Here is a 27,236-nt window from a genome sequence, read left to right as displayed (position 1 = left end):
TTCAGATTAATGAAAGACTGAATGCTGCTTGGTTCTGGTTCTGGGGGATGCAGAGCAGAACCAGTAGACCTGAGAGGTCCAGAAGGTTTTTAATGTGTTTTGGTGACAAGCCTTTCAGTGATTTTTAAACTAGGAAACATATTTTAAAGTTTATTCTCCAAGGTTGAAAGCCTCAGCATCTATCTTGACAGGTTTTTGCAATTTTTTTTTATCTGTGATTCAGAAAGAGATACTTTAAAAAAAAAAACAAGGATAAACATATTCTAAACTCTCATATTGTTTTATGTCTCCAAACGTTTCCTTTTTCTCACTCGCATAAATGAGCATTTATTATAGATCTATACCGTATTTAATTTTCGTGATTTAAAACATGCATTTTACAGTTCACACAGAACAAACAGGTATTTGTTGGTTTCTCTATGTGACACACACACATAGCAGCGCTCCATCTCCATCATCACAGCCAGCCGGTTCATCTGAAACGCATCGGAATATGCGTCGGTGCTGAGCGCAGCCAGATGAAGATAACCTCAGATGGCTCTTTCCTCAGTGACGCTGCATAATTTCCATCACCGGATGGGTAAGCCCGGCCCCTCCCTCGCTCTGGCGGGCCCTGACGAGCTAACGAGTGTGCGAAGGGGGGAAATCACACAGCGTAGGCAAAAGCTACACTGCGATTCCACCTCGGCTAATTTGCCTCTCGGCTGCTTAGCATTCCTCCGCTTCCGAGAGGGAATCCCCAGGAGCCTATTATGCCTATTTTGTTGTGAATTAAATAAGCACTGAAGTGCTGCTTATTCCAATGCTATTTTAAATCATTAATTTTCCAAAGGATCTGCTTCTCACAGTGGCTACAGCATCCCCAGAGAGCAAAAAAAAAAAGGGGCAGGGGAGTAGGGAATGTTGTCTGCGTGTGATTAGAGAAATTTCATCTGATTCACAGAAAATAAGCTATTTTAATTCCTGCAAAAAAAACCAGCCTTGGATGGGGAGGAGGAATGCGAACATGTTCTGATGTTAAACTTTAATGAACAGCATGTAAGCCACATGCCTGCAGGGGAAATACATTTGCATGTCTTCTTCCGCAGTCCCACCCACCATCCACCCGTTTGAGTTTCCCCGGTTCTCCATCGGCCAGCGAGTCTTCATCCCGTGCGTCGTCATGTCCGGCGACCAGCCCGTCTTCATCACCTGGCAGAAGGACGGCCGGCCGATCCCGGCCAGCCTGGGCGTCACCATCGACAACATCGACTTCACCAGCTCGCTGCGCATCTCCAACCTCACGCTGGCCCACAACGGGAACTACACCTGCATCGCTCGCAACCAGGCCGCCGCCGTGGAGCACCAGAGTCAGCTCATCGTCCGAGGTGAGGACGGAACGGGGGGACGATAGACGTGGAGATGAAGCAGTAGAAGTGCTTAGATTTGTTTTTTTGTTGTTGTTTTTTTTTTGCTTCAGAATCCAAAACACATTTAATAACCAGAAGTCTGTTTTACTTGCAGTTCCTCCTAAGTTTGTGGTGCAACCAAAGGACCAGGATGCCATCTATGGCAAGGCGGTGATCCTCAACTGCTCAGCTGAAGGCTATCCAGTTCCTACCATCCAGTGGGAATACTCCAAAGGTAAACAAATGCTTGAGATGTGGCCATTTATGTGGACTTTTTGTAAATTTTAGTTTTTCTTTGGGCAGTTAGAATATACTTAAGTTATATTTGGAATTGATTAGATTACTTTGGTAACTTTTAGACCCGTCCATTAATTTAAATCATTAAAAACACACCAGGTGTGTTCTGGGGATGCTTTTTGTTTGGCAAATGTCCAGAATGACGACGGGAGGTTTTCGTAAGATGATTTTTTTTTATTTTTTTTTACCACTTTTTGAACTCGAAACATCAGATTAAGTTAACTTTAATGTTCAACTAAGTTGGAAATACATTTTTAGTAATTGTCTATATTTTTGCAAGAAATAAAGGGTGTATATTTTTAAAACAATCAAGTCGGAAGTGAGTCCAAGAACCAAATCACCTTTTTCCACCCACTGTCTTGCTTGGAAATTTTTGGTTTTGGATCTTAGAAGCTCAAACTTACATGAACAAATCAAACATGTGGGGAAAAAAAAGGTGCTGGTGGCAGAAAAAAAATGAACTTTTTCATCTGGATGCAAAACATCTATGCGAGGTGGTGGTAGCATGATGCTGTGGTGATACTATTCTTCAGCAGGGGACTGAAGCTGGAGCTAAATACTGTTAAATTCTGGAAGGAAACCTCTTAAAGGGGCAGTATTATGTATTTTCCTGACGTATAGTGCTATTTTATAGCACAATCATGTAACTCTGCTAATTACAGTTACTTTAGTTTTTATGATTATGCTGTGTACATCAAAAACAACTTAAAAGGCATTGAAGTTGTTATCTGATGCCTTGAAATTGACTTCTGTCTCTTTAAGAAGCTCCTACCCACATCATCACAACAATACTTCTCCGTTGATGTTATTTACAACCGTTTTTAGGAGCACTGTAGTTTGTATGATCATCTCAGCAGACCGGCTCCACCAGGTGTTTGCTAATTGTTGCTACCGCTAGTCTGCAGGAGCTCAGAGGGTTGGGAGCTTTGGGAAACAGACGATACATTGTATGAACAGGGATTAAGTTACTCCTAAGTGGTTGCCACGGGACCCCATATTAGCAGACGACACAAATATCAATTTTTTCGCAACGACTTCATCACAGTCCTGCTCTGCTTTCTCCGAAAGGTGCCGGAGTACCTCAGTTCAAACCCATCGCCCTCAACTCGGGCTTTCGCATCGAGGTTCTGGTGAACGGCTCTCTGCTCATCAAGCATGTGCTGGAGGAAGACAGCGGCTTCTACCTCTGCCGGGTCAGCAACGACGTCGGGGCCGATGTTAGCAAGTCCATGTATCTGAACGTCAAAAGTAAGTCTCACCTTCAAATACCTCCGTTCTGAAAAAACTCAGGGAGCATTTTATGGCTTTAGGTGGTTTGTCCCTGGCTGGTGATGCTCTAGAAACAGCTGCTATTAAACTCAGAGGTGAAGCTGCATGTCTAAGAGGTAGCATCCTGCCGATTGCTCTGCACAGAGTCAGTACTTCCTGTTAACTGCTGCTGTTGCATTGGTGAAAGTAAAGAATTTAGTTGCTGAGTGAGAAAGTGGGGATTTTTTAAGTACTTTGGATTAAGCCCTGGATTCTGCTTATAGCCAGAAACTGCAGTAAGGACGTTTTGTGGAGCAGGCGTTTGAGAGAACTGGAGATTTCTTTGCCTTGTATTTGCTAAAAGACAGAAACATTTTCTTCACGGTGCAAACAAACACCTAGCAGTACAGCGTAACATAGAGAACGTCAACGTTTTTTTTTTATTTATTTATTTCCAGAAAATGCCAGAGTTGGGGTTTTTTTAAGCACAGTGTGCCATCTCCAGCTTTATTCTGGCTGGATGCACATTTTGATCACTCATTGCTAGATGAGGCTTGGGACCCTGCAGCTCTTATCAACCTTAAGCAGAGGACTTCCTGCCGAGATCCTCGCTGTCTGCCAAACGGCAGAGTTCCTCTGCGACTCTGTCTCACTGAAGGCTCAGAATTAGAACTACATGTCTGAAAATACTGGAACAGGGCAACACTTCATGATGTGGTAAAAAAGTGTCGCTCCTCGTAAAAGATTTCTTTCTGTTTTGCTTTTCATGATGTTCTGATGTTATTCCCTCATCATAAACATACCTTCAATGTTGACTTGATTCTTTCATGCATGTTTGAGAAATCCTTTAATCTCCCGCGGCAACCAGTCAGCTGTGCAAAACGCCTGCATGGACCTAGCTCTGCTTTCATGGTGCAGTCTCCAAGCCTCCACCTCACTAAGCAGCCGTCCTGCGCGACATTCCCACTCAGCTCCTTCAGACTAGCCACCAGCAATTAGCAAGCAGTTCAGTTGAACTGTATATCAGCTGAGCTCTTTATAGGTGCTACTTCTGAGTGCATTGCTGGCAAAAACCTTGCTAAAGGGTTAATAGAGAACTTCCTGAAGGCAGAGTTTCAGAAAGAGCAGGAATTTTTAAAGAGACAGAGGCCCAATTTCAAAGTGCTAAATTACAATCTCAAATTTCTTTGTTTTATATATATATATATATATATATAATGTGTAGCATTTTTATAAAAACTGAAGGTAACGTAGTAACTTGATTGTGTTATAAAATGGCACCAGATGTGTGGAAAATACATAATACTGCCCCTTCTTGTCACCGTAGTTAAAATCACCTGGAATGAATTAGGGGGAGTTCTGAGATATTAGCTCTAAATTATCTATTGAAAGCCATGATTTGATCTGCAGCTGTGTTGATGTTGGGTGAACATACACCAGAATGAAACAGGAATAACAGGAAATTTCTCTGGAAGATGAATGAAGCTGCGAGGAACTCTGTGTCCGGTGTGCACAGCTTCTCCCTCACAACGACGGTGAAACACAGTTTTTATGTTACTTTTACATTCGCTTAGCATATGCTGCCTTGTACCTTCTGATTTTAGTCACCAAGGAGTTCTCAGCATTTTTTTGCAGCAGTTTTGACCACAGTGAGGCTGCTGGACGGTTTGTTTGGCCTTTTTCTTGACAGAAACTTTTCTGTTTCCCACTTGCAACGCTAGCTTGAGGAGCAAAGCAACTTGACAATCAGCCAATCAGAAGGATGGACATTTCAGTAACTTATTTTATTTATATTGATTAAAAAATGAAATGGTTTCCTTTTTTTTTCTTCTCTGAAAGTTTCTGAGGCCTCCATGGGTCCCGCTATCCCCACTTTGAGAAACACTGTAGTGGAGCATCATCATAGTAGAAACTGTGAATAAAAGGCATGAAAACTCACATTACCTGCTCCCTCGGTGCAGACTGCTGCATTCGCTCTGTCATGCTTGACTGTTTTTTTAGCAATAGATCTCCCAGAAGCTTGGAGACACTTTCATTACTTTTCTTTCTCTTTTTTTCTATTAACCCACATTATCAATAACATGTCAAGGCCTGAAACCTGGGTTTCATATCACAGAGTATCGATCTCCGTCGTGTTTCCTGTTTTTTTTCTTCTGGGCCTTTGTGTGTCTGTTTGCGGCCCCTCCGGCTCGTTCTCCGCTCCGGAGCCATCTTGCTGTTGTGGCACTTTTCCCTTCCTGATTTGTGTCTCCTCTCTGCAGGAGGAAGGCCCCTGGGCACAAGGAGAGCCACACCTTGCTGCATGTCCCCTGTGGGGGATGTGTGTGTGTGCAATTCAGACAATGAGCTCATTAACCTTTAAAGCTTCTCCCTACGTTTTCTGGGTGTAATGTGGACCATCTGAAGCTATGATGTTCTGTACGCTGCATGCTGTTTATCCAGGCCAGCCTACGCCACTCCAGCGGCCCTGGCTACTTAAGAGGCTTAGGAGCCAATTAGGGTGGAACGCAGGCTGACGCGCTCATGTGATGGATAGCATGGTGTGTGTGTGTGTGTGTGTGTGTGTGTGTGTGTGTGTGTGCGCGTGTGTGTTACCGGCTGTCCAAATGTGGCTTGATGTGTGAGTAAACACACAGGAGAAAAATCAATAGAGCGAATCTGAGATGTATGGAACAGATGCATGGATGGCAAAGATGCTCTCAGGTGAGCAAACAAGCACAACACAAAGGCGCCCATTTCACACAGGACTGCGCCATTTAACATAAAGAGCTGGCTCCGCCGCAGCCATTACAAAGGAATAATGGCCCAGATGAGCGAGCTAGCGCTTCCCCGTAGATGCCTCTCCGCCATGCTATTGTGGTGGACTCCCCAGGAAATGAATTGCTGCTATTCTGATGTCATAACTTGGCACTTTCATTGTTATGAGACGTGTGTGCGCGCACAAGCTAATGTCTCGTCACAATACGGCATGCACCGCGCGCCGGCTGCTCTAGCAGCTTGCCCTCGCTGCAGCAGAATTAAAGCTGCAGTGTGGAACTTTTATAAAATATATATAGTTTTTAAATGTTTGTTAAAACCATCACCTTGTTGTGACGGTATGATATGAGACGGATAATCTGTGAATAGATCAATCCCTGAGCTATTACTGCTGCTTGAAGAAGCACAACGCTCCAGACCAAAAACAACCAATCAGAGCTAGGAGGCGGGTCTTATCACTGTCAATCATGGTCAGTATGCTAATGGGGGAGAAACAACTCACCGTTTAAGGAAAAGCTGTAGTGACCATGCTAACTAGCCTTAGCATTAACTACAGGGTCTGCTGTCAGGGATGAGCAGCGCATACATGAGGGTGGTTGATGAGCGCTAAGACTCTCTTCCCAGCTCTGATTAGTTGTTTCTATTTAGCACTGCCAGAAGGCAGAGGAGCTTGATTTTTTTTCACAGATTATCTGTCTCAATATGTAGAAAAACATTATTTGATCAAAGTTGCATGCTGAAGCTTTAAACCCCGTGGGTTTGGGTTCGCTTGGCCTCCTTCAGCAGCCATTTTTTTTAGTGGATCCAGTCAGTCTCCAATCCGGCTGCAGGTGGAGGCTTGAACTGATGGTTTTAATGCAATTTTCAGTCAAGCATCTCCACTGTGGACCCAAAACAGATGCAATTGAGCCAATTCATTACCAATGCACAGTGGATGCTATCAGAGTCAGTCAGCAGCCACTCAGTGTTTATCAGAGCCAATTAAGACCAATCAAGCCCGCTAGACATCATAATGTCTGAAGACGGTGATGAGGGCAGAGTGTATAACGAGGCTTCGGCGGAGAGCGGCGCTAAATGGTCTCATGGTCACTGAGCTGTCCGTTAGATTTCCACGCTGCACCGCAAAAGTATTCACACCCCCAGAGGTTTTTTCACATTTTGTTTTACGTCCCAAGATAAAGTAGTGGAGGATTTATTTGGCGGATGACATCATTTTTAAAAATAATATAAAAAGTGTGGCATGCATTTATTATTCAGTCTTTCACAGGGTTGTTTTTTGGAGAGTCTACCAGCTTTGCTTTTCTAGAGACTTGAAAATTTGCCTGGTCATCTTTGCAGAATAGCTCAGACTCACTTGGATTTTACGAGAGCATCTGTGAGTCAAGTCTCTTTGAATTTAGGTCTGGACTTTGATTAAGCCGTTCGAACACAAGAACATGGTTCAATCTCCATGTTTGGGGTTGTTGACCTGCTGGACGGTGAAACCTTAAAACCTTCAGACTTTTCTAACAGGTTTTCTTCCAGGATTGCCCTGCATTTAGCTGAATACAAGCTCACGCCTTTTAGGTCATTATTTTCCAAAACCTTCTTTCCACTTTATCATCATGTGCTGCCATTTGAATAAAAGTCCTGAAAATATGTGGTCGCAACATGACAAAATGCGAGAGGGTTCAAGAAGATTACATATTTATCTGCTTGTGGCCTTCATGTGATGTTATCATTATCCAGCCCTCCTCTGTGCAGCTCTACTGCCAGGCTACAGGCTGCTATCATGCTCCATGTCCGAGCCAATCGTGCAGCTAAGGGAATTATTTCAGTACATTGCAGACGGCCATTGAACCAGTCAATGATGTGCGATTTCGCCTTTTTTTACCCCTCTCGCAACCCCCACCCCGCTTCAGCACCCACATACAGTCTGGCCCCCGGGGCAAAAAGCTGCATGTTCGTGTTCCCTCGCCTAGCGCTCTCCGCGGTGCCAGGCCGTTGCCTGGCCCAACCTACGGACTCCCAGAATAGGGGAAGCAGCTCAGCATGTGGACCAGAGGGTGTGTTTTAACGGAACTGGATATTTTAAAACCAAAATCCAAACAAGCAAACAAAAAAAAAGAAGACAAGTTATGGCCTCTGTGGGGCATAAATCTCCTGAAGATCTTGCAGTTTGAGGACTAATCGATTACGGTTTTAGTAACCGCTCAGATCCACCAGAGAAATGATCAGTTTCCTGAGTTCCCCGGCTTTGCGGAGTATAAAATGTTGAACCAGTCGTCCGTCGACAAGTTGAAAGAAGGCTACTCCAATTTTGCCTCACTTTGGAAAACGACATTTTGACTTTGACGTTTAAAAATACTTCTAAAAAAAAACAGAGGAGAAAAAAGAAAAAAGGTAAGAATTAGAACATGAACACAGGCTCCTGCAGTACAACAACAAAGATTATAATCTCAGATAGAAAGTAAAGTAGCAAAACCTGGAGGTGTAAAAATTTATGGTCATAAAAACATCTCAAACCACTTAGTCACTCTATTACAGTAGCACCGTTTTAAACCTGCAGCAGGCCAAAAATAGTTTATTCTTCCTATTTGGGTTAAATGTAGATTACAGTTTCACACTCACTTAAACTAATGAACGGTTGTTTGTAGATGAATTATGTTACCTCTGTACTGGTAAATTGTTTTCTATTGTAGTAAGTTCATAAAAAGACACTTATATTTATCTAAAACCTTTTATAATGATAAAAAACTAACTGAAATCAAATCACCAAATTATTCAATTATAATGATTTTTTTTAGTATCGGTATCGGCGATATTAATCATACTTGGTATCAGATTGATTCCAGTATCACAATAACAACTGGAGTATTTGGTTTGTCAGAACCCTGTACTGCAAAATGAAGAACAATAGAAAAGCTGCCTGTTGAGCAAATAAATGCCAAATTAGTAACAGAATAATTATTAATGAATGTAATTCTCTATGTGGCTTAAGCATGAATGCACACTACAGTTGGATCACGTTAAACATTTTTGTTTAGATCGCTGTGAAGTCAGTGATTCGATGTAATCACCTGGGTTTCTTTAGATAGATTTTTATTAACTCTGCATTGTGTTTCAACTCCAACCTAGTTGGAATTTATTCAGTTTAATTGAAATATGTTTTAAAGCCGACATGTATTTGGATATAAATTGGGTCAGTTTTCCTCCTAAAGTGCCGTAAGATGATATTAGTTGTAAATTTTTCACTGTACAAATAAACTGGAGTGAATCAGGACATTTATAACCACAAAATGCCACCAACAGTTGAAAAACAACAGATTTCAACAATACCTAAGTGGAAATATGATGTTTCTGTCCTTTTGTTACGACTCATAATAACTAATCCCACTCAAATGAAGCTGGAAATAACCATAATCTCACCCCAATCACTCGTGTTCTTTTATTTTTTTTTTACCTCCTGATCGCAGCCGAGTGGCCTGTCACTGAATTAGCCGTCTACCTGTATCATTACCATCCTCCCGTCTGGCCCATCTGGATAATTTTGTTTGCCACATCACTAACACCAGCAGTTAGACACATTGGCAACATTTTTTTTTTCGTGATGTTTTTTTTTTTTTTTTTTTTTTCCTGCACTGCGACATTGCAGGACGTGATTGTGCAATCATCCCACTCCAGTGGAAATCAATGGCAGGTCCATTTTCTATTCCTGGCTACTAGAAATGGCCCTTTTTTTTTTGCCAGAAGAGAGAAAGAGAGAGAGGTGGGGAGAAAGGAGGAGAGACTGTCCGATGCTGGTTGGCATGGTAACCTGGCCAGGTGAAAGGGAGCCTGGGAGAAGAGGGAGGGAGTATACAGGGGGGTTGTCTCAGGGGAGTAACCTATCAGCAGCCAGCCTATCCCCCACAATCCCTTGCAGGCTTAAGCGTATCATCACTGCCCTCTGGGTTGCTGTGGAGGAACAGGGCTCTCCTCACCTCCACATAAAAGACACTTTGTGCTGCGCAGCAAACATGCGCTGCACGCTCGGCTGTTTCTTCTTCACTTCCCAAACAGCCAAACTGCTGATGTGTCGCTCTGCAGCACAACGCTGAAGGACATTCACCGCTCTCCAGATGTGTGTGTCAACATGAACACACCAGCCCACGAGGATCCAGGTGATGATAAACATTAATTAACATTCAGTTAAGATATATATCCACATACATTAATATATAAATATATGTTGATTTCGACTGTTGGTGTGGCGCCGTCCTACATCACAGCTCTTCCTTTCGTTTTCACTTTTCGCAATAATTCTGCAGCATATTAAAGAAATAAATCAGCACAACAATCACAGGGTCCAGCCACTGCCTCAGGGCTGCCTCAGCTGCTCGTGCACACACAGAGCACACACACTCTGTTGAATTTACATGCACACACACAGAGCACACACACTCTGCTGAATTTACATGCACACACACAGAGCACACACACTCTGCTGAATTTACATGCACACACACAGAGAGCGCTTCCCAGAGGCCTCGCCATGTTCCACACACTCTTGATTGTTGAGTCTTTCTTTTCTGCTCTTCATGGACGTCATTTTGGAGACGTGTTCAGTTGAAACCGAGGGTTTCTCAATGATGCCAGTGTCACAATTTTAATCGAGGTTGGAGAGTTTTGAGCAGCTGCTTTTAGGAATTATAAAATAAAACATCTTAGAACCCTTGATTTTCTTCTACTAAGAATATATGTAATAAATACTAATGTAAATATCCACTGGTCCATTAACCTTGTATATGTCTTTGTTGAAATGCATTGGCAGTATCTGCGTTCCCGTTGTGCACTTGTACTTGTGCAATTTCATGTTGGAAATATAAATTTGCTTAGTGGAAACATGGTGATTTAAAACAAAAAAAAACTCTTATTTTTCCATAAAAAGTTTTTGCTCTAGGATGAGGTATGTTTTCAGCTGTATTTCACATTGGAAACACTTTTATTCACATCAAGAGTCGTGGTCAACAACCAGATGTTAGTACTGCCACATTGTGCCAATTTACACCACAGTCAAGTAACTACGTTACATTCAGTTGTTATGAAAATGCTGCATGTGTCAAAAAACACTTAAAACAAATTTGAGTCTGCTTCAAAACTCTATAACAGTGAAAGCGAGGGGAGGATTAGGGGATGTCGGAGCAATCTGCCCTTTTCTAACTGATTGGATGAAATCATGAATATCTCAGCAGTTCATTAGAGCCTAAGACAAAAGTAAAATTGACACAAGTTCATGTTTTCATCTTGTAGAGGATTTAAGAACCGCTCTTAATATTCGGGCTAACCACAGTTAGCGATACGAGTTGATATTAACGTGTTTCTATGTTTAGAAACACGTTGATATCAAAAAATTGTACAAATTTATTAGTGGTAACTGATTTAATGAGGGGGAAAAAAACACAGATTATTACTGTTTTATAAATTGTGGCAGCCATGTTGAATTGTGAGGCTGGAGTTTGATACGTACCAGTAGTACTGCTTCTGCTACTTCCACTTTTCAGCTTCTATTTAATTTTTTCTTCTACAATCTGATCGTTTCCTGTTATGTCACACATCGGGACTGTACCTTGACAGACGGGATATTCCCTTTTAATCCCCAAAGTGTCAGAAACGTGTGAAGTTCACCCTCCGCACATCCTCTACAGACCTAATGGCTGGAAAACGTATCAGCCTCCCGTATCGCTGTCCCCGTATTTTGTCACCTAGCGGAGTACACCGCTCTGCCAGAGGTGTCAACAAATAACCGAGCCTCTTTCAGGGCGGGATCAAAGGAGCCGCGTTCGCTAAAACGAAAATGTTTACATAAAACCCAGGCAGCTGTTTCTTCCCCGCCGCTCGTCCCAAATGTGTCTCACGAAAAATTCATACTTGTCATGCAAAATAAATCAGCGTTCGTTTCCGTAGCCGAGCCCCAAATGGCGGCGGAGTGAATAAGAGATGAGGCTTAAATGTTTGCAACCTCTTGCCTGACACTTTCCATCACATCATCGGAGTTATGCTTTGTGTGCTCGTGTGTGTGTGTGTGTGTGTGTGTGTGTGTGTGTGTGTGTGTGTGTGCGTGCGTGCGTGCGTGCGTGGGTGTGAGGCCCAGACTGAATGTGTGCGAGAGCGTCTGGGAGTACGGGCTTGTTATACACTCCGCTGTGGGTGTAATGAGCCATGCATGTCGTTATTGTGCGTTAAGTGTGGTGTCTTCAGAGGGTTGTTGCAGCCTCCCTGCACCATTAAGGAGCCTCTGATACAAGATGCGCAGTGGGGCCACATGCTTCCTTAAAGTCAGCATTAAAGCCAAACCTCATGTGTGCTTACAGCTCATTAACTATGCACAGGACTTTCAGAAAGTGAGCTGTTTCTGATCGCCTGCGAGCGAGGAAAAAAAAAGGATCTGGAACCAATCCTGACTGACTCGCCTGTTTTGTCTCCTCAGTTCCTGCCATGATCACGTCCTACCCAAACACCACGCTGGCCACGCAGGGAGAGGAGAAGAAGATGAGCTGCACTGCCCACGGCGAGAAGCCCATCATGGTGCGCTGGGAGAAAGAGGAGCGCATCATCAACCCGGAGACCAGCCGCTACGTCGTTTCCGTTAAGGAGGTGGGCGACGAAGTCATCTCCACCCTGCAGGTGAGGACAGAGCGGCTCCCAAGTGAAGAAATGATGCTGATATAATGATGGTGACACATATATAGATGGAGATGCATGCAGAGTATGGTTGGCTTTAGCATCAAGAAAGTTACTGGAAGAGAAGAAAGCAACCAAACTTTCATGCATTTGAATGTTTTAAACCTAAAAGCAAAAGTTAAATTGTTGATTTTGAAATTAAAAATCTAATCTGGGTGAACTTCAGTCCATTTGTCATTGCTACCGTTTTTCTCCATTATCCTCATCTCACGTAAAAAGAATTTGTAAAACACAATAAACACATTCATCTGAGTGTTGCTCAAGTATAATAATGTTACATAAAACATGAGAGTATTCCACATTCAGCTGATAACAAACAGGAGCTGCTAACGAGACAGAACAATAAACTGGATTTTTTTTTTTACAAATACATTAAATAAACTAATCACAGTTAAGCTTCCATTGTTTTACAAATAGGGAGAGGGTGAAAAAGCCTTTTTTTGTTGTTTTTTTTTCTTATAAAAACTGTTTGTACACCATCCACCTCTCAGCTGATGTCCGTCATAACGCCTCCTTCTGCATCCACCAGATCATGCCTACAGTGAGGGAGGACTCGGGCTTCTTCTCCTGCCATGCCATCAACTCCTTTGGTGAAGACAGAGGAATCATTCAGCTCACAGTGCAAGGTAGAACCGACCCGCCGAGAACCTGCTCCGGTCAGATCCATAACTGAGGCGTTGCTCAGAGTAAACGACTTCCTGCTTCACAGAGCCGCCGGATCCTCCCGAGGTGGAGATCAGAGAAGTGAAGGACAGAACCATTGCTCTGCGATGGACCATGGGGTTCGACGGCAACAGTCCCATCACAGGCTTCGACATCGAGAGCAAAAACAAATCAGGTGCAAAACCCAGTCCCCGGAGTCGTAAGGTTCTGGATCGGTGCTGGGATTTAACGGGACTTACTTTAATCTGGCCCCAATAAAAACCTCCGTGTTTCCCCGCTCAGCCTCCTGGGACACGGCTCAGAAGACCAAAGACGTCTCGCCTCAGCTGAACCAGGCGACCATCATCGACCTCCACCCCTCTTCGACTTACAACATCCGCATGTTCGCCAAGAACCTCATCGGGAAGAGCGAGGCCAGCAACGAGCTCACCATCACCACAGACGAAGCAGGTGAGTCGGAGCGGACGGCATGTGTATGTAAAATCACAGAGCCAACCCAAACCTCCACCACTCTGCTCCTTCAAACTAGCAGCAGCACCAGTTAGCAAACACCTGGTGGAACTGCGCAAATGCAGGGCTCACCATACGAACGATTTCTCAGTGCAATAATAAATATTTGTAAACATTTAATAGAGGGATGTTAAAGTTACTACTTGGAGGCGGGAGCATCGGACGATGCAGGAGCTTCTTAAAGAGACAGAGTCTCAATTTCAATTCAATTTTGCAAATTTAATTTAAGTCATATTTGATATACGGCATTTTTGTAACAAGTGAAGATGACATAATTACTTGATTGATACTACAGAAGACATAATACTTTAAGTAACTCATAGACTTAGTCTTCTTTATTAAAATGTAATTATTATAAACTGTAATCACACAAATAAATTAGGTTTCAGAAATGAGAAGGTGTCGTTAACCCAACTGAGAACGTTTCCAACGCGGAGTCCCGTTGGCTCTGTTGCATGACTGAACACACGCTGACCCGGCGCTAAAAGCAGAACTTTTCAATTAGCGGCCTCAGTAGTAAATGTCACACCACGGTCGACAGATTGAGGCTGGACGTCTTTTTGCAAGTCATCTCCGTTCTCCTTCGTCTCACCCCTCTCTGGGCGCTGCAGGGCACTTCTCCTCACCCCCAGGATGTACCAGCAAGTCCAAGCGTCCCATCTGTTCACACACTCAGCCTTCATACTCTGTGTTTTTTTTTCTCTTCCATATCTGAATGGTGCGGATGATGTGATCACAGCTCCCGATGGACCTCCTCAAGACGTGCAGCTGGAAGCCCTCTCCTCTCAGAGCATCCGGGTCACATGGAGGGTAAGTCCGACGATGTTTCTACCAGACGCTGAGGATGCTAACGGCTGACTTTGAGAACAGACAACATGTCCCATCAAGTGTTTGCGGAAACTAGCAGAGGATTTGTTACGTCACCGAGGAAGAATGTTGGTGTTTCCTTCTGTGAAGAATTGTTTTAACTGAGATCCATTGGTGGGTTTTCCATCATGAATGCCCTGTTTATGGTCATATTAGTCAGAAATAACTACAGACTTGGACTAGGACTTTCAACTTTCTTCCCTTTTTTTCCTGTTTTAACCATTCAGAGATGGATTTGCTGGTGTTCTTTGGGTCACTGTAATTCTGCAAAACTAACAGCTGGTTGGATTAAAGAACTCATGAACTTTCGCTTTTAGGATTTTCTGCTGGAGAGCAGAATTCACTGTTCCACAATTTACGCCAGCAGCCCAAAACCAGCGTACTGCCAGCACTAAAGTTTGACGTTTCTGACATGTTGTGGTAATTTGCTCCAGATGTAACGGGACATTCGCCTTCCCAGAGATTTTTAGTTTTGTCCCAAAGTTCATGGAAATCAAGATGATTTAGTTGTTTGTTTTTAAGGACAGGAAATCAGCTGGTTAATTTTGTTTAATTAATTACATCGATTTTAAGGCGTTCATTTTTTATCACATTTAATCACTTATATATATATATATATATATATATATAAACTGGTGGTGGTCAAGTCCCACCACCAGTTTTTTTTTTTTTTTTTAATTATTTTCAAATGTGAGACAAGCTGTTAGTCGACAGCAGGTTTTAGTTTTAAATGTTGTTCTGGGATCGGTTTTTAACCTCTAGGATGATGTTTTTGGTGCAGGTCGGCCATTTTCTTTTTTTTTTTTTTTTTTTTTGGGGATAACGGTTGTCACTATGGTTCACTGGAGTTTAAAAGTCTTCAAATTGGTTTTGTAACTCGGCTTGAAGTGGGTGAACACAGGCACTGCTTGGTTGTGCATGTGTTGTTTTTTTCTTCTAACAAATGTATCGTGAAAAAAAAACACAGCTGGGTGACGAACTGGGTGGATTTCTTCTCCAGGATTTAAATAAATACAAAGTTTTCAAATCAACTTATGTGATTTGTGTGCCAGCCGCCCAAGAAGCACCTGCAGAACGGGGCGATCCGCGGCTACCAGGTGGGCTACCGGGAGTACAGCTCCGGCGGGAACTACCAGTTCAGCGTGATCAGCGTGGAGACGACCGGGGACAACGCCGAGAGCCTGGTCCTGGACAACCTGAAGAAGTTCACCCAGTACGGAGTGGTGGTCCAGGCCAGCAACAGCGCCGGGACCGGGCCGTCTTCCACTGAGGTGGCTGCTACCACTCTGGAGGACGGTAGGAGAACATTTTCTTTTGACACCAGATGAAATGTTTTGATTGTTTAAAAAGTGGGATAGAATACAGTCCTTGTTCTAGGATACAGTTATTATACAGCGTTAGATGGTTGTCCTTTAGAAGCCTGAGAACCTGTTGTCCTTAAAGCTCCAGCATGTAATTTTTACAAGAATAGACTTTTTACATATTTGTTAAAACTGTCGCAGTGTAATATGAGACGGATAATCTGTGAAAAGATGTAGCTCCTCAAACTGAGCTGCTGCTGCTGCTGCTGCCTGAAGAAGCACACGGCTCACAACCAATCAGAGCCAGGAGGAGCGGTCTAAGCACTGTCAATCAAGCTTGTGTACGCGAAGCTTAGTGTGGTAATGGCAGAGAGACGGCTTACAATTCCAGGAAAACTGTTTATGTGCTGCAGTCAGTGGTCATGCTAACTAGCCTTAGCATTCACGTCAGGCTCCGTTGTGGGTTGCTAGTTGTAGAGTGGCAGAGAGAAAGGGGGAGGCTGTGAGCAGCGCATACCAGAGAGTTATTGACAGCACTAAGAACCTCCTCCTGGCTCTGATTGGTTGCTTCTGACAGAGCGGTGTATTTCTTTAGATGAGATTATCTGTTCATAATGACAGTTTAACAAATATGTTAAAAACATTTAAAAAATTATAAACCGCTGTTTTAAATCTTTCAAAAATAATTGATCTCCAAACTTGTCAAGAACTGGATATGATCAAAACAATTTTCAAACTTTCCCAGACTTTTTTAAGCTATTCAAAGAAACATCCTAGTTTGCCAAGCATTTGTTTAACACAGCTGATAAATGTAGGGCAGGAGGCTTCGGTGTGTGAGGATCTGTCTCCATCTAGTGGCCGCTGGAGGGTACTGCCATGCATTTCTGCCCTCTAAACCCGTCCTGCTTCTCCTCGCTCAGTGCCGAGCCGTCCTCCTGAGAACGTCCAGGCCGTGGCCACGTCTCCAGAGGTCATCTCCCTGTCCTGGCTGACTCCTCCCAAAGACGCCCTGAACGGCAACCTGCTGGGCTTCAGGGTCATCTACTGGGCCAACCTGCCTGACGGAGGTACGCAGTCACACTTTGGCTTTAAAAAAAAACAAAAACACACACACACACACACACACACACACACACGAACACGGTACATCTCTGAGAAAATATCTTTAAAACTGTGAATAAAAGTGGCTTAATTTCTTGACTCAGTTGGACGGTGTGTGTGAGATGTCCTCTGCTGGACGTCAGACAGCATGGCATGGTGCTGTCACATGCTGCGTTTGTGCTGGTGGGATTGGTTGTGACAGTGTGATTACCTTTGGCCCCTGCACTGTCACATCATGTTGGCCCGCCTGAACAACAGGAACGCTTTGGACTTGACAGCCAGAACCGGCTTGCATAGTAACAGCAGGGGAACGCTCACATTATAATGTTTTTAGATGATTGTCTGACTGTTGAATGCAAATGAAACTCAGTAACAAGACATTTGGTATATTCTGTGGACGTACAACAAACAAAACTCTGAAGAGGATCACCTTAGTCACTTGCTTCCTCAATTGTATTTGGTAGAAGATAAAATCACAGATATGACAAATTTATTGCATTTATCAGATGAGCGTCTGAAAGCATGTCTACTTTCAGATTGAGTAGAAGAAACTGTTTCGGAATCACTTAATGTTATCAGAAGTCCTTGCAATTCAGCTGTAATTAACTTTTGAAAGGCGAGGACGCTATATGTTGTAGAAACATAAAGCGACAACATGTAGTTTTAGAGTGGTGGGTACCTGAAGTGACACTGAAAGACAGAAAGTAGCTGGAGAACAACAGAGACCTGACAGACGTGTTGCTGGGCCAGTGGTGGTTGGCAATATTGGTGTATTCCTGATTTCTGGGTCAGGATATAGTTTTGGCTGAGACACAGAGTTTCTTACTGCCCTCTGTTTCTCCTTTGCCTCTTCAGAGCTCGGGGAGATCAGGAACGTCACGACCTCTAAGCCCTCGCTGGAGCTGGATGGACTGGAGAAATACACCAACTACAGCATCCAGGTGTTGGCCTTCACCCGAGCGGGAGACGGCGTCCGCAGTGAGCAGATTTACACGCGCACCAAGGAGGACGGTAGGAAGACGAACACACCTCTTTACAAGAAAAATACATAAACAAAAGGCGGCTGTTGTCTTGCAAATACAGTGAGGTTTCATAAATGAACTGTAAGGCAACAGTTTCTTAATGTTTTATTCAATTTCCTATGAAATTCTAACGCTGAATGTGTGAGAAAGTTTCAAAAACTTCACTCGCTTGTTTTGATTAAGGAGACTTGAGTCGGTTGATTCCTCTCTGGATGTTTATCAGGAACACAGAGGCAGGTAGTCCAAGTTCAAACAGTGACCGATGGCCGGCTGGAAAAGCCAGTTTTCTAACTTCCACGTCTTAGTAAAATGACACCAGACAAGATGAAAATGTGTTAGTTTCACTGATGCGTATCATAACCAATGGCAGGACATAATCGGTGAGCGTCTACTCCATTGACATACATATTGCACATTATCAGTGTATATTCATAATATGTTTCGTTATGGATATACATTGTCTGGACTCTGTTTAGGATCTTCTCTGTGTGCTGCTGGTGTGTTACAGCAGAGACAGAGAAGCTGGCCAGTTATCTGTCTGACCTCACGCCACTGGTTTGGGTCTTAAACTGGCACTCAGAAGTGTATTTATATCCTTCTGTAAGAAAACTGATCATTTTTCTACTTCATCGTATGTTTAACTGGAGTTTTAGATTTCCTATATTCAGTTTCTGTGCACCTTTGATCTGATAAAGGCTATTTTGTTCTATATTTTTCTTCAAGAACTAGAATATAAAACAATACGAGAAGGATTACTAAAGATGTTGTTTCTATAGCCACCCTGCGTCTTAATTTAGCACTAGCCTAGCTAGCGCTGCAGGTTGTAAAAAACAAAAAATAGCCATCTGCGCCTGCGTGTTCTGGAGAATGTCGAACCTCCCTTTATCTCTGAGGTAGCCAAGATTTCCAGATTTGGGGGTTTTCACGACAGACAGAGGCTAAAAGCTCAACAGGATGTAAAAGGAGCTCAAGTTGACGTCCCTGTTATCTGCTGACAGCGATGCTATATCAGCATGACAGAAACTCAGACATGTCTCAACATGTTGCATGAGATAGTTTCCACTCATATAGCTTTTTGCATCTCTCGACTTCTTCTGACTGAAAAAAACAAACCTTGTGTGATCTTTTCTCAATAGTAACTTCTGCAGCAAAGACAGTTGTTGTCTCAGGGTTCTAGTAGCACTATGGTGCGTTCACTTATTGAAAAAAAAGACTGCATGTTTTTCCGTTTCTATCTGGCTGGTCACTCATCTGGCCTCATTAAGCGTCTCTACCGTAACCGATCTCCTTCTGCTTTCAGTTCCTGGTCCTCCAGCTGGTGTGAAAGCTGCAGCTGCATCCAACTCGGTGGTGTTTGTGTCCTGGCTCCCTCCTCTCAAAGTGAACGGCATCATCAGGAAGTACACAGTTTTCTGCTCCAATCCACACCCTACGGTAAAACCAATTCCAGCAACTTTCCTGTTCCGTCCTGCTGAGCAAATGGGATTTGCACCAGGTTCAGCATGCTTTAAATGCTTGTTTTTTTTTTCTTCCCCTCACCTTCCTCCTGCAGGTGAGCAGTGAATTCGAAGCAGCTCCAGATGTTTTCTTCTACCGCATCCCTAACCTGAGCAGGAACCGACAGTACAGCATCTGGGTGGTGGCCGTCACGGCCGCAGGCCGCGGAAATGCCAGCGAGATCATCACCGTCAAGCCCATGGCTGAAGGTCAGTACCAAACACATGCACATTTCCTTATCGGAGCCCACAGTTCAACTCAAAGGTGATCCATTAAGGCAGACTGAGGTGGATGGAAGTAGAAATCTCCTTTTTGTTTCTTCAGTTGAATGTAAATAAGCCTGCATTCATGTACGGTACTTGCTTGTGGTGTCTGGAACCTGCAGCTCCGCCTTCTGCCTGATCGATGTTGTCTCCACTGTTAACATACTGAGCTTTGACTCAGTTGGCCGAAGGGTCACAAAATGCGACTGATGCTAACCCAGGATGGTGCTGTGATGTCACAAGCCTGCGCGTTTGTATTTGCAGCTCCGGCTCGAATCCTGACCTTCAACAGGACAGTCACGACTCCCTGGATGAGGGACATTGTCCTCCCCTGCAAGGCGGTCGGTGATCCGTCCCCAACCATCAAGTGGCTGAAGGAGATGTGAGTGCAAATAAGAACAAAAGAAAAAAACGATTTCAGGTTTTAATGCATTGTACCATTCATGTTCCTAGAACTTTTCATGTTTGTGATGTTTAAACTTCAATGGGAGCCACTGGGAGTTAAAGGGTAAAAATCCATTTCTGTTCAGAGGTGCGACCTCTAAACAAATTTGTGATGAAGATAAAAATAAGGTTAGGTGTTATATTGTCTGAAAATGTATCAATTATGGGAAAACTACAACTGCACCAAGATATGGCCGCCAAACTAAGCTGTCAAGTTGAGCAATGTGACAGAAAAATAACTGGACAGTCCATCTCCGTTGCCAAACATGGAAACGTTACGTCAGATACAGGATGTATTGTACGTACCGACACACGGATGTACAACCAACCAATTACCATTTAGCAAGGCACTGTAGACGTCCAAGACACTGGTTTGTAGTTGGTGAATATATTTAACGTTGATAGTTTCCGAATGTTAACTGTGAATATCTGTCTGCGTTCCAGCAATGGAACCCCTGCTCCTGTTGTGATAGACAGCCGGCGGAGCGTCCATGGAAACGGCAGCCTTGTTATTCGCACAGTGAAAGCGGAGGATTCTGGGAATTACACCTGTGTGGCCAGTAATAGCTTTGGTTCAGACAAGATCGTCCTCAATCTGCAGGTTCAAGGTGCGCTTCACTAACCGGAGCCGAAAACATTGACGGGTCACTTGTCTGAAAACATCCATGAAAGTCTGACTGCGTTGTGGTTCCTCTAGTTCCACCTGACCAGCCTCGCCTCACCGTCACCAAGACAACCACAACCTCCATCACCCTCTCTTGGATCCCAGGAGACAACGGCGGCAGCTCCATTCGAGGTCAGACGCGGTTCGGCGTTCCCGTTCCGTAGAACCGAGCTCGGCGGCTGACCGTTGTTGTTCCCACCCGGCTCTTTTCAGGCTACATCCTGCAGTACTCGGAGGACAACAGCGAACAGTGGGGCAACTTCGCCATCAGTCCTAGTGAGCGCTCCTATCGGCTGGAGAACCTCAAGTGCGGTACCTGGTACAAGTTCACCCTCACGGCCCAGAACGCAGTTGGTCCTGGTCGCATCAGTGAAATCATAGAAGCAAAGACCCACGGCAAAGGTACCCGCTTTGTTTTACTTCCTGTACTGTAGCAGGAATCTGCTTCGCCGCCGATTGGGATTGAGACCTATTAAGTGTTACCACTTGATTGAAACGCACTGTACTGATTTTATCGTAAGTCGATGGAAAATAGATTGAATTTACTGCTCTGAGCTTTTTCAACTACATTTTTAGATGGTTTGTTCTGGTTTTCATAGCTAAGAGTTGGATTAGATTCCTGGATATCAGGAGTCTGATCCACCCGATAGCTAGAGGATCAGCTAATTTACATTACGATACATTCATTGCTAATTTGCATTAGCAATGAATGTAAATGTGATTGATAAAGATTGTATTAAATGATCCGAACTGCAATTAATAGCATTATTTTATGAATAATAAATCAGTGTCTTGTATATGTTGAAAATTTGGTGGCCTTGAAGTGTGATAAATTAGCAGAACACATTTCCTCACCACTGCACCTACTGACCTTTGACCTTATGGATGTTGATGGATGGATGGATGAAAGTCCAGTTTCCTTTTTTTCTTGGCCACTACTGATGTGTTGTTGTACTTCAACACAAGTTTATGAGGTTCAGAAAGATTCAATAATAAACTCACAAACACATGAGACAGATGCAGCTTTATTGACAGTTTTTAGAGGCATATCTGATGAAACACATTTCACTAAACTACGCTCCTTCTTACCATTTTTGTAGTTTATTGAATTGCTATGCTAACGTTAGCATGCTAACTCCCTGTATGATTCATTAGAAATGCAGCTTGTACTATATTTTACTGAGTGAACTTTCAGTTCTTGATCTTTCAACAACCCTCCACCAAACAAGTTAGTGACAATAGATCCTTGTTGAGGACAGACGCAACATTTTATATATATATATATTTTTTTTTTCTTTGTTCGTTGTCTTTGAAAAAGAGCCTCAATACTCCAAGGAGCAGGAGCTTTTCACCAGCATCAACGCCACTCGCGTCAAGCTCAACCTCAACGGCTGGAACAACGGCGGGTGTCCGATCACCTCCTTCACCTTGGAGTACCGGGCCGTCGACGCGCCCACCTGGACCACGGCGCAGCGCACGTCCCTCACGAAGAGCTACATTCTGTACGACCTGCAGGAGGCCACCTGGTACGAGCTGCAGATGAAAGTCTCCAACAGCGCCGGCTACGCTGAGAAGAGAGTCAAGTTTGCAACGCTCAGCTACGATGGCAGTACGTCGTTTTCGGTGTTTGCAAAAAAAAAAAAAAAAAAAAAAAAATCGGGGGAGTCTTTGAAATTAAATTCAAAGCTTATCCTTAACGCCGCACCACGACCTGTCCACAGGTACCATCGCCCCTCTGGTGAAAGCGCCCAATGTGAGCGAGGACACGTCTGGGGGAGGCGAAGGCTTGAAGATGATGGTGACCATTTCCTGCGTGTTGGTGGGGATCGTGGTGATCTTCATCGGGCTGCTGGTGCTGAGGAGGAGGAGGAGGGAGCAGAGGCTCAAGAGGCTGAGAGGTGAGACGGACTAACGCTCAGGTCCCTCGCTGCTCGTTTGCTTGCTGCAGTTTCAAACACATGAAATACGATTCTTCTTGTTTTCCAGACGCAAAAAGTTTGGCTGAAATGCTCATGAGGTGAGTGTTGAACGTCATCGTCTTTCGATAAAATTCGTCTGAAATAAGATGTTTCCATGCACGGGACAGAAAGACGTAGCTGTTGCTGTCTCACTCTGATGTTAGACTAAACATTTTCTGGACCGGGTCAGGTAGGATCGACAGGATTATCTCCATTCCCGAAACGCCAATTTCAAGGTGTTAAATTAGAAAGTGAAATTTCTCTTGAGTCATATTTGATACATTTAGCATTTTCATCACAACTGAAGGTAACATAGTTACGTGATTGTGCTATGACATGACACAATCTGCAAACATTACAGGCTGTGTCTTTCTATTGAGAACGAAATAAATCACGCTCTTCACATGTTGCCGTTTCCGTTTGTTTTTGTGTCCCTCAGTAAAAACACGCGTCCGACAGAACCGATTAACAAACAGCAACAGACGCTGCGTATGCACATCGACATCCCCAGAGCCCAGCTCCTCATCGAGGAGAGGGACACCATGGAGACCGTTGGTACGCGTCTCCCTGAGCAGCTGCTTTATTATCCACAAAGCTCTGTTTTGGCCCTCACCTCCTGTTTTTATGTCCCACAGACGACAGATCCACTGTGCTGCTGACGGACAACGACTTCGGAGAGACGCAGAAGCAAAAGTCGTCCACGGTCACCCACACCGTCCACTACCAGTCTCTCTCCCAAGCCACTGGTCCACTGGTAGACGTATCGGATGCTAGGCCAGGAACCAGTAAGTCCAGTACGGAATCTTTTTCTTTAACATCATTTCACGTAAACGCCGCCGGCTTTGTTGTTTTGCGCTGTAACTTTTCCTCTTTGTTCTTTTGAATTCATGTTTTTTGTTTGTCCAACGTTAGCTAGGTACTTGGGGTAATACTTTTACTCAAATAGTTGTCCTGTATTGTTTATTGTTTGAAGTCTGATTCCTTTGAATGTGAAAACTCCTCCTCAGTATGTGGCTTTAGTGAAGTATCTCAGAAGAGAGACACTAAAATCTTATAGAATTCTCTAAAATGATACAGAGAAAAACTTTTGTGGTTCTTTTTTATCATCTTTCTTCCATTGAAAACATTTAATCATTTTTTTGTAAAATAAATTATCTTAAAAAAGAAGTTCAGGAACCCTTACCTTGGAAAAAGAGCAGAAATTTCCTCACCGAGGAAACAATCTGCACCAACCTGCAGCTTTAGTCGCGCTTTCAGCCGTCCACAATTACACTTAATAACTATTTCAAAAAGGTAAAGAACCACCTAATATTTGTGAATATGGATAAATATAGACAAATGCAGGCTTCAGCAGTTTTTTTTTCATTGAATAATAATACCAAATTTCAACACAAAAAGTTTTATTTTTATGCCCAGTTTTCTTGTCGTTAGGTTGGAAACTTTTTGCTTTTTCTTTGCAGTTTTCCACAATTATTAACATCCCACAGAAGAACATTTATTTACTCTCTTTTTGCAACCTTTCTTTTTTATTATCACTTTAAAACCACAACTGTGGAAATAAAGTTGCGGTTGATCAAATATGACAAACTTCCTGGATTACTAATCAAATCTTTTTTTTTTTTTTTTTTTTTTTTTAAAAGGGGACTTAATATTTGTGACCCATTTAACTGGACCGAAGGTGAAATTGTCAAGGTTACAGAGCCTTGATCAAAAGGTGAGAAGAAATGTCTCAGCTAGGACAGATGATTTCTGTAACAGAGCTGGAATAGTTAGATCAACCACCTGAGTGGTCAGTTCAAGTAAACAATAGTGTTGTCACTGGTGCCAGGCGTCCAACAGTCAGCAAAAACTGTGAGTAACACACAGTTTGACTTTCCTGCTCTTGTTCTACCTTTTGTTTTGTTATTTTAACACTTAAAGGTACCTGAATAATTGTTTTCTTCACCTGCCTGCCCGTCTTTAACAAGAGACCGTCCATGTCCACTGTTTGCTCTCCCCCAGCAGTGTGTTATTTTACACCAACTGTCCCTTTATTGTTTGTTGAATTTTAACCTCGTCTGTTTGCTGCATGTTGGGGGGGGAAATCTCCTTGTAACACACTTACAACATAGTAGTGTTGGAGTTTATAAGTTCCTTATGCTTTGGTTTTTAACCACATTTTATTTTGTCCTGAGCTGAACAAAGACATGATAATGGATTTATACTAGAAACAAAAAGAAAAAACTTGGTAAGATGCTGTGTTTTATTAAATTGAAACAGTTCAAAAGCCACATACAAAATCCCCAGACGTGACAGGAGCTGATGTTTGAATTGGTTATTTAATTTCTTAATATTGTCACCTTCCCAAAGTAATGACCTAAGACTTTTTCTCTGCCAAATGTGATTTTTTTTTTTTTTTTTTTTGCTTAAGTCACCTTTTGGCAACAACAATGGGGTGATTTTTTTTCTTTTTTTTTTTTTTTTTTTGCTGATATCACTTTTCGCTAAAAGTGACTTGGGCCATTATTTTAGGAAGGTGGCGAGATCCTAAGTCAGACTCTGAATGAAGCTGGGCTCTCCTCCTTGTCCTCAGACCCGACCGCCCGCCGTACAGCCAAAGCCGGCCCAGCCGCCCGCAACCGCTACGCCAGCCAGTGGACTCTGAACCGCCCCCACCCCCCTGTCTCCTCCCACACGCTCAGCACCGACTGGCGGCTGCCGACACCCAGGGTCGCAGGTTCTGTTGACAAGGAGAGCGACAGCTACAGCGTCAGCCCATCTCAGGACACAGGTGAGCTTCAAGTTGACCGCTGGAGCTGCTTTCTAACATCAAACGCGTACCGTCGGATCCGTCTGTGACCGAGCTCTGAGGTTCCTTGTTCTGCCACTAACTCTCGGCACTAATCCTCCCACTAACTCCACGCCGTGTCCAGACCGAGCGCGGAGCAGCATGGTGTCTACAGAGAGCGCCTCCTCCACCTACGAGGAGCTGGCCCGGGCCTACGAGCACGCCAAGATGGAGGAGCAGCTGCGCCACGCCAAGTTCACCATCACCGAGTGCTTCATCTCCGACACTTCCTCGGAGCAGATGACGGCCGGCACCAACGACTACACCGACAGCCTGACGTCCAGCACGCCGTCCGAGTCGGGCATCTGCCGCTTCACTGCTTCCCCGCCCAAGCCTCAGGACGTCAGCCGGGTCATGAACATGGCCGTGCCCAAGGCCCACAGACCGGGTGAGGCCACGGCGCTCCGCTTAGCGCAGCCTGAAAGGCCGCAGTGTGTCAGAGCTTCCTTACAGCTTAATAACCTCTAATACAGACATGTTCTACTAACACTAACTTTAAGAAATCTCGCTGTTTATGGATTTAGAAAGTATCGCAGAATGCAGTCGAGGTTAATTTCTTAATGTGTCGTTATCAAGTAAGCGTTCAGGATTCAATCTTGTCTTTTTAAAGGGACAGCGCTTTCTAAAGCCAACATTTTTTAACTTTACGTTATTCCCTCATCAAAAACATACCTGGAGTGTTGCCTTGATTCGATCACGCATGTTTGATAAATCCTTGAATCTCTCATGGCAACCGTTCGGGTTTGTAAAATGCTCTTGGGAGCCAAGCACCACCTTCCACGCTCAGCTCCTCCAGACTAGCCAGCAGCAATTAGCAAACACCTGGTGGAACTGAGTCGCTGGTAGAAAGGTTGTTAAAGGGTTAATGGAGGAGATGGCTGTCGATCACTCTTCTGTTTGCATCGGTAAAAAACGTCTGTCTTTTCATCTGTTAGGAAAATTAATATTAAGGAAACATTGGAGGCAAAATCAAATCAGAGACAGATGCCCCCAAACGTTTGTTTCAAGGATTTTCTTGAACAAGAGGAAAACGAGAGTTCAAGTCATCAGATGTCTAACTAACACAGGAAATGCTCTCGCGTTTTAGGTGGGGGTCTAAATAACACGTCCTTATATCTGGGACAAGTCTTTGTCTCATTATAGGAAATGAACCAGTTGCACTTTCAGGATGATATTTTTATCATCCTAAAACCGTACTGCTGTGGAAATATAAATAAAAGGGACTCAAGCACACAGCAAGAACATAATGATGCAAATGATTGAGTTAATGAATCAAGTAAATGGATATACAAGTAGATAAGTGTGAAGCTAAACACTAGATGATTAAAACAGAAATAATAATGCTATGATTATAAAATGATGATGTTTTTACAACATCATTCTAACCCTTTCATGCATGAATTATGATCCTTTGTGTCAGGATTTTTTTTTTAATTTTAAGGCATAAAAAAAGGTAGGAAAATTTTTTTAGTAAAAACAAACATTTTTTTTATTTTATTTTTTTAGGTGTTCAATTGTAATTTTCTCCAAATACAAAGTTGTTATTTGAAAAATACATCAGTAGTGTTGTTCTTTAGGGGTTATCTGATGTCACATTATTTGTTTTACAGTAGAAGGAGGGACCGGGTCGGTTGCCATGCTTTTTGTCTGTCGGCCACATTGGATTTAACATAAATAATTTCTTGCATTTGCAGCTGATGGCCAGCAGTTGATGGTGTATTTTATGA

The 27,236-nt window shown here is 43.4% G+C and overlaps 1 protein-coding gene across 2 annotated transcripts in view; it reads left to right on the top strand.

The window, feature by feature from the left end:
* The window catches only part of dscama (Down syndrome cell adhesion molecule a), a 109,802-nt gene that overhangs the window by 80,334 nt on the left and 2,232 nt on the right, over positions 1–27,236 (top strand). Inside the window, exons 9-32 of one of the 2 annotated variants that reach the window (XM_015039217.1) lie at positions 1,089–1,367; positions 1,504–1,623; positions 2,754–2,933; positions 12,139–12,335; positions 12,922–13,018; positions 13,102–13,230; positions 13,338–13,505; positions 14,305–14,375; positions 15,485–15,728; positions 16,654–16,800; positions 17,690–17,845; positions 19,157–19,290; positions 19,409–19,562; positions 19,881–19,998; positions 20,505–20,668; positions 20,758–20,856; positions 20,938–21,126; positions 22,043–22,333; positions 22,446–22,622; positions 22,711–22,741; positions 23,122–23,237; positions 23,318–23,467; positions 25,255–25,452; positions 25,595–25,897. In XM_015039217.1, coding sequence (XP_014894703.1) covers positions 1,089–1,367; positions 1,504–1,623; positions 2,754–2,933; positions 12,139–12,335; positions 12,922–13,018; positions 13,102–13,230; positions 13,338–13,505; positions 14,305–14,375; positions 15,485–15,728; positions 16,654–16,800; positions 17,690–17,845; positions 19,157–19,290; positions 19,409–19,562; positions 19,881–19,998; positions 20,505–20,668; positions 20,758–20,856; positions 20,938–21,126; positions 22,043–22,333; positions 22,446–22,622; positions 22,711–22,741; positions 23,122–23,237; positions 23,318–23,467; positions 25,255–25,452; positions 25,595–25,897 — 3,912 coding nt within the window. Of the gene's footprint in view, positions 1–1,088; positions 1,368–1,503; positions 1,624–2,753; positions 2,934–12,138; positions 12,336–12,921; positions 13,019–13,101; positions 13,231–13,337; positions 13,506–14,304; positions 14,376–15,484; positions 15,729–16,653; positions 16,801–17,689; positions 17,846–19,156; positions 19,291–19,408; positions 19,563–19,880; positions 19,999–20,504; positions 20,669–20,757; positions 20,857–20,937; positions 21,127–22,042; positions 22,334–22,445; positions 22,623–22,710; positions 22,742–23,121; positions 23,238–23,317; positions 23,477–25,254; positions 25,453–25,594; positions 25,898–27,236 lie in introns of both variants that reach the window. The other variant, XM_015039216.1, reaches the window with a different exon arrangement.

The sequence above is a fragment of the Poecilia latipinna genome, unplaced genomic scaffold (genome assembly GCF_001443285.1).
Source record: "Poecilia latipinna isolate Pla-1442-1.1 unplaced genomic scaffold, P_latipinna-1.0 Scaffold465, whole genome shotgun sequence".
Lineage (NCBI taxonomy): Eukaryota > Metazoa > Chordata > Actinopteri > Cyprinodontiformes > Poeciliidae > Poecilia > Poecilia latipinna.
The sequence above is the reverse complement of the archived record's forward strand: the minus strand, read 5'-3'. Positions and strand labels throughout refer to the sequence as shown.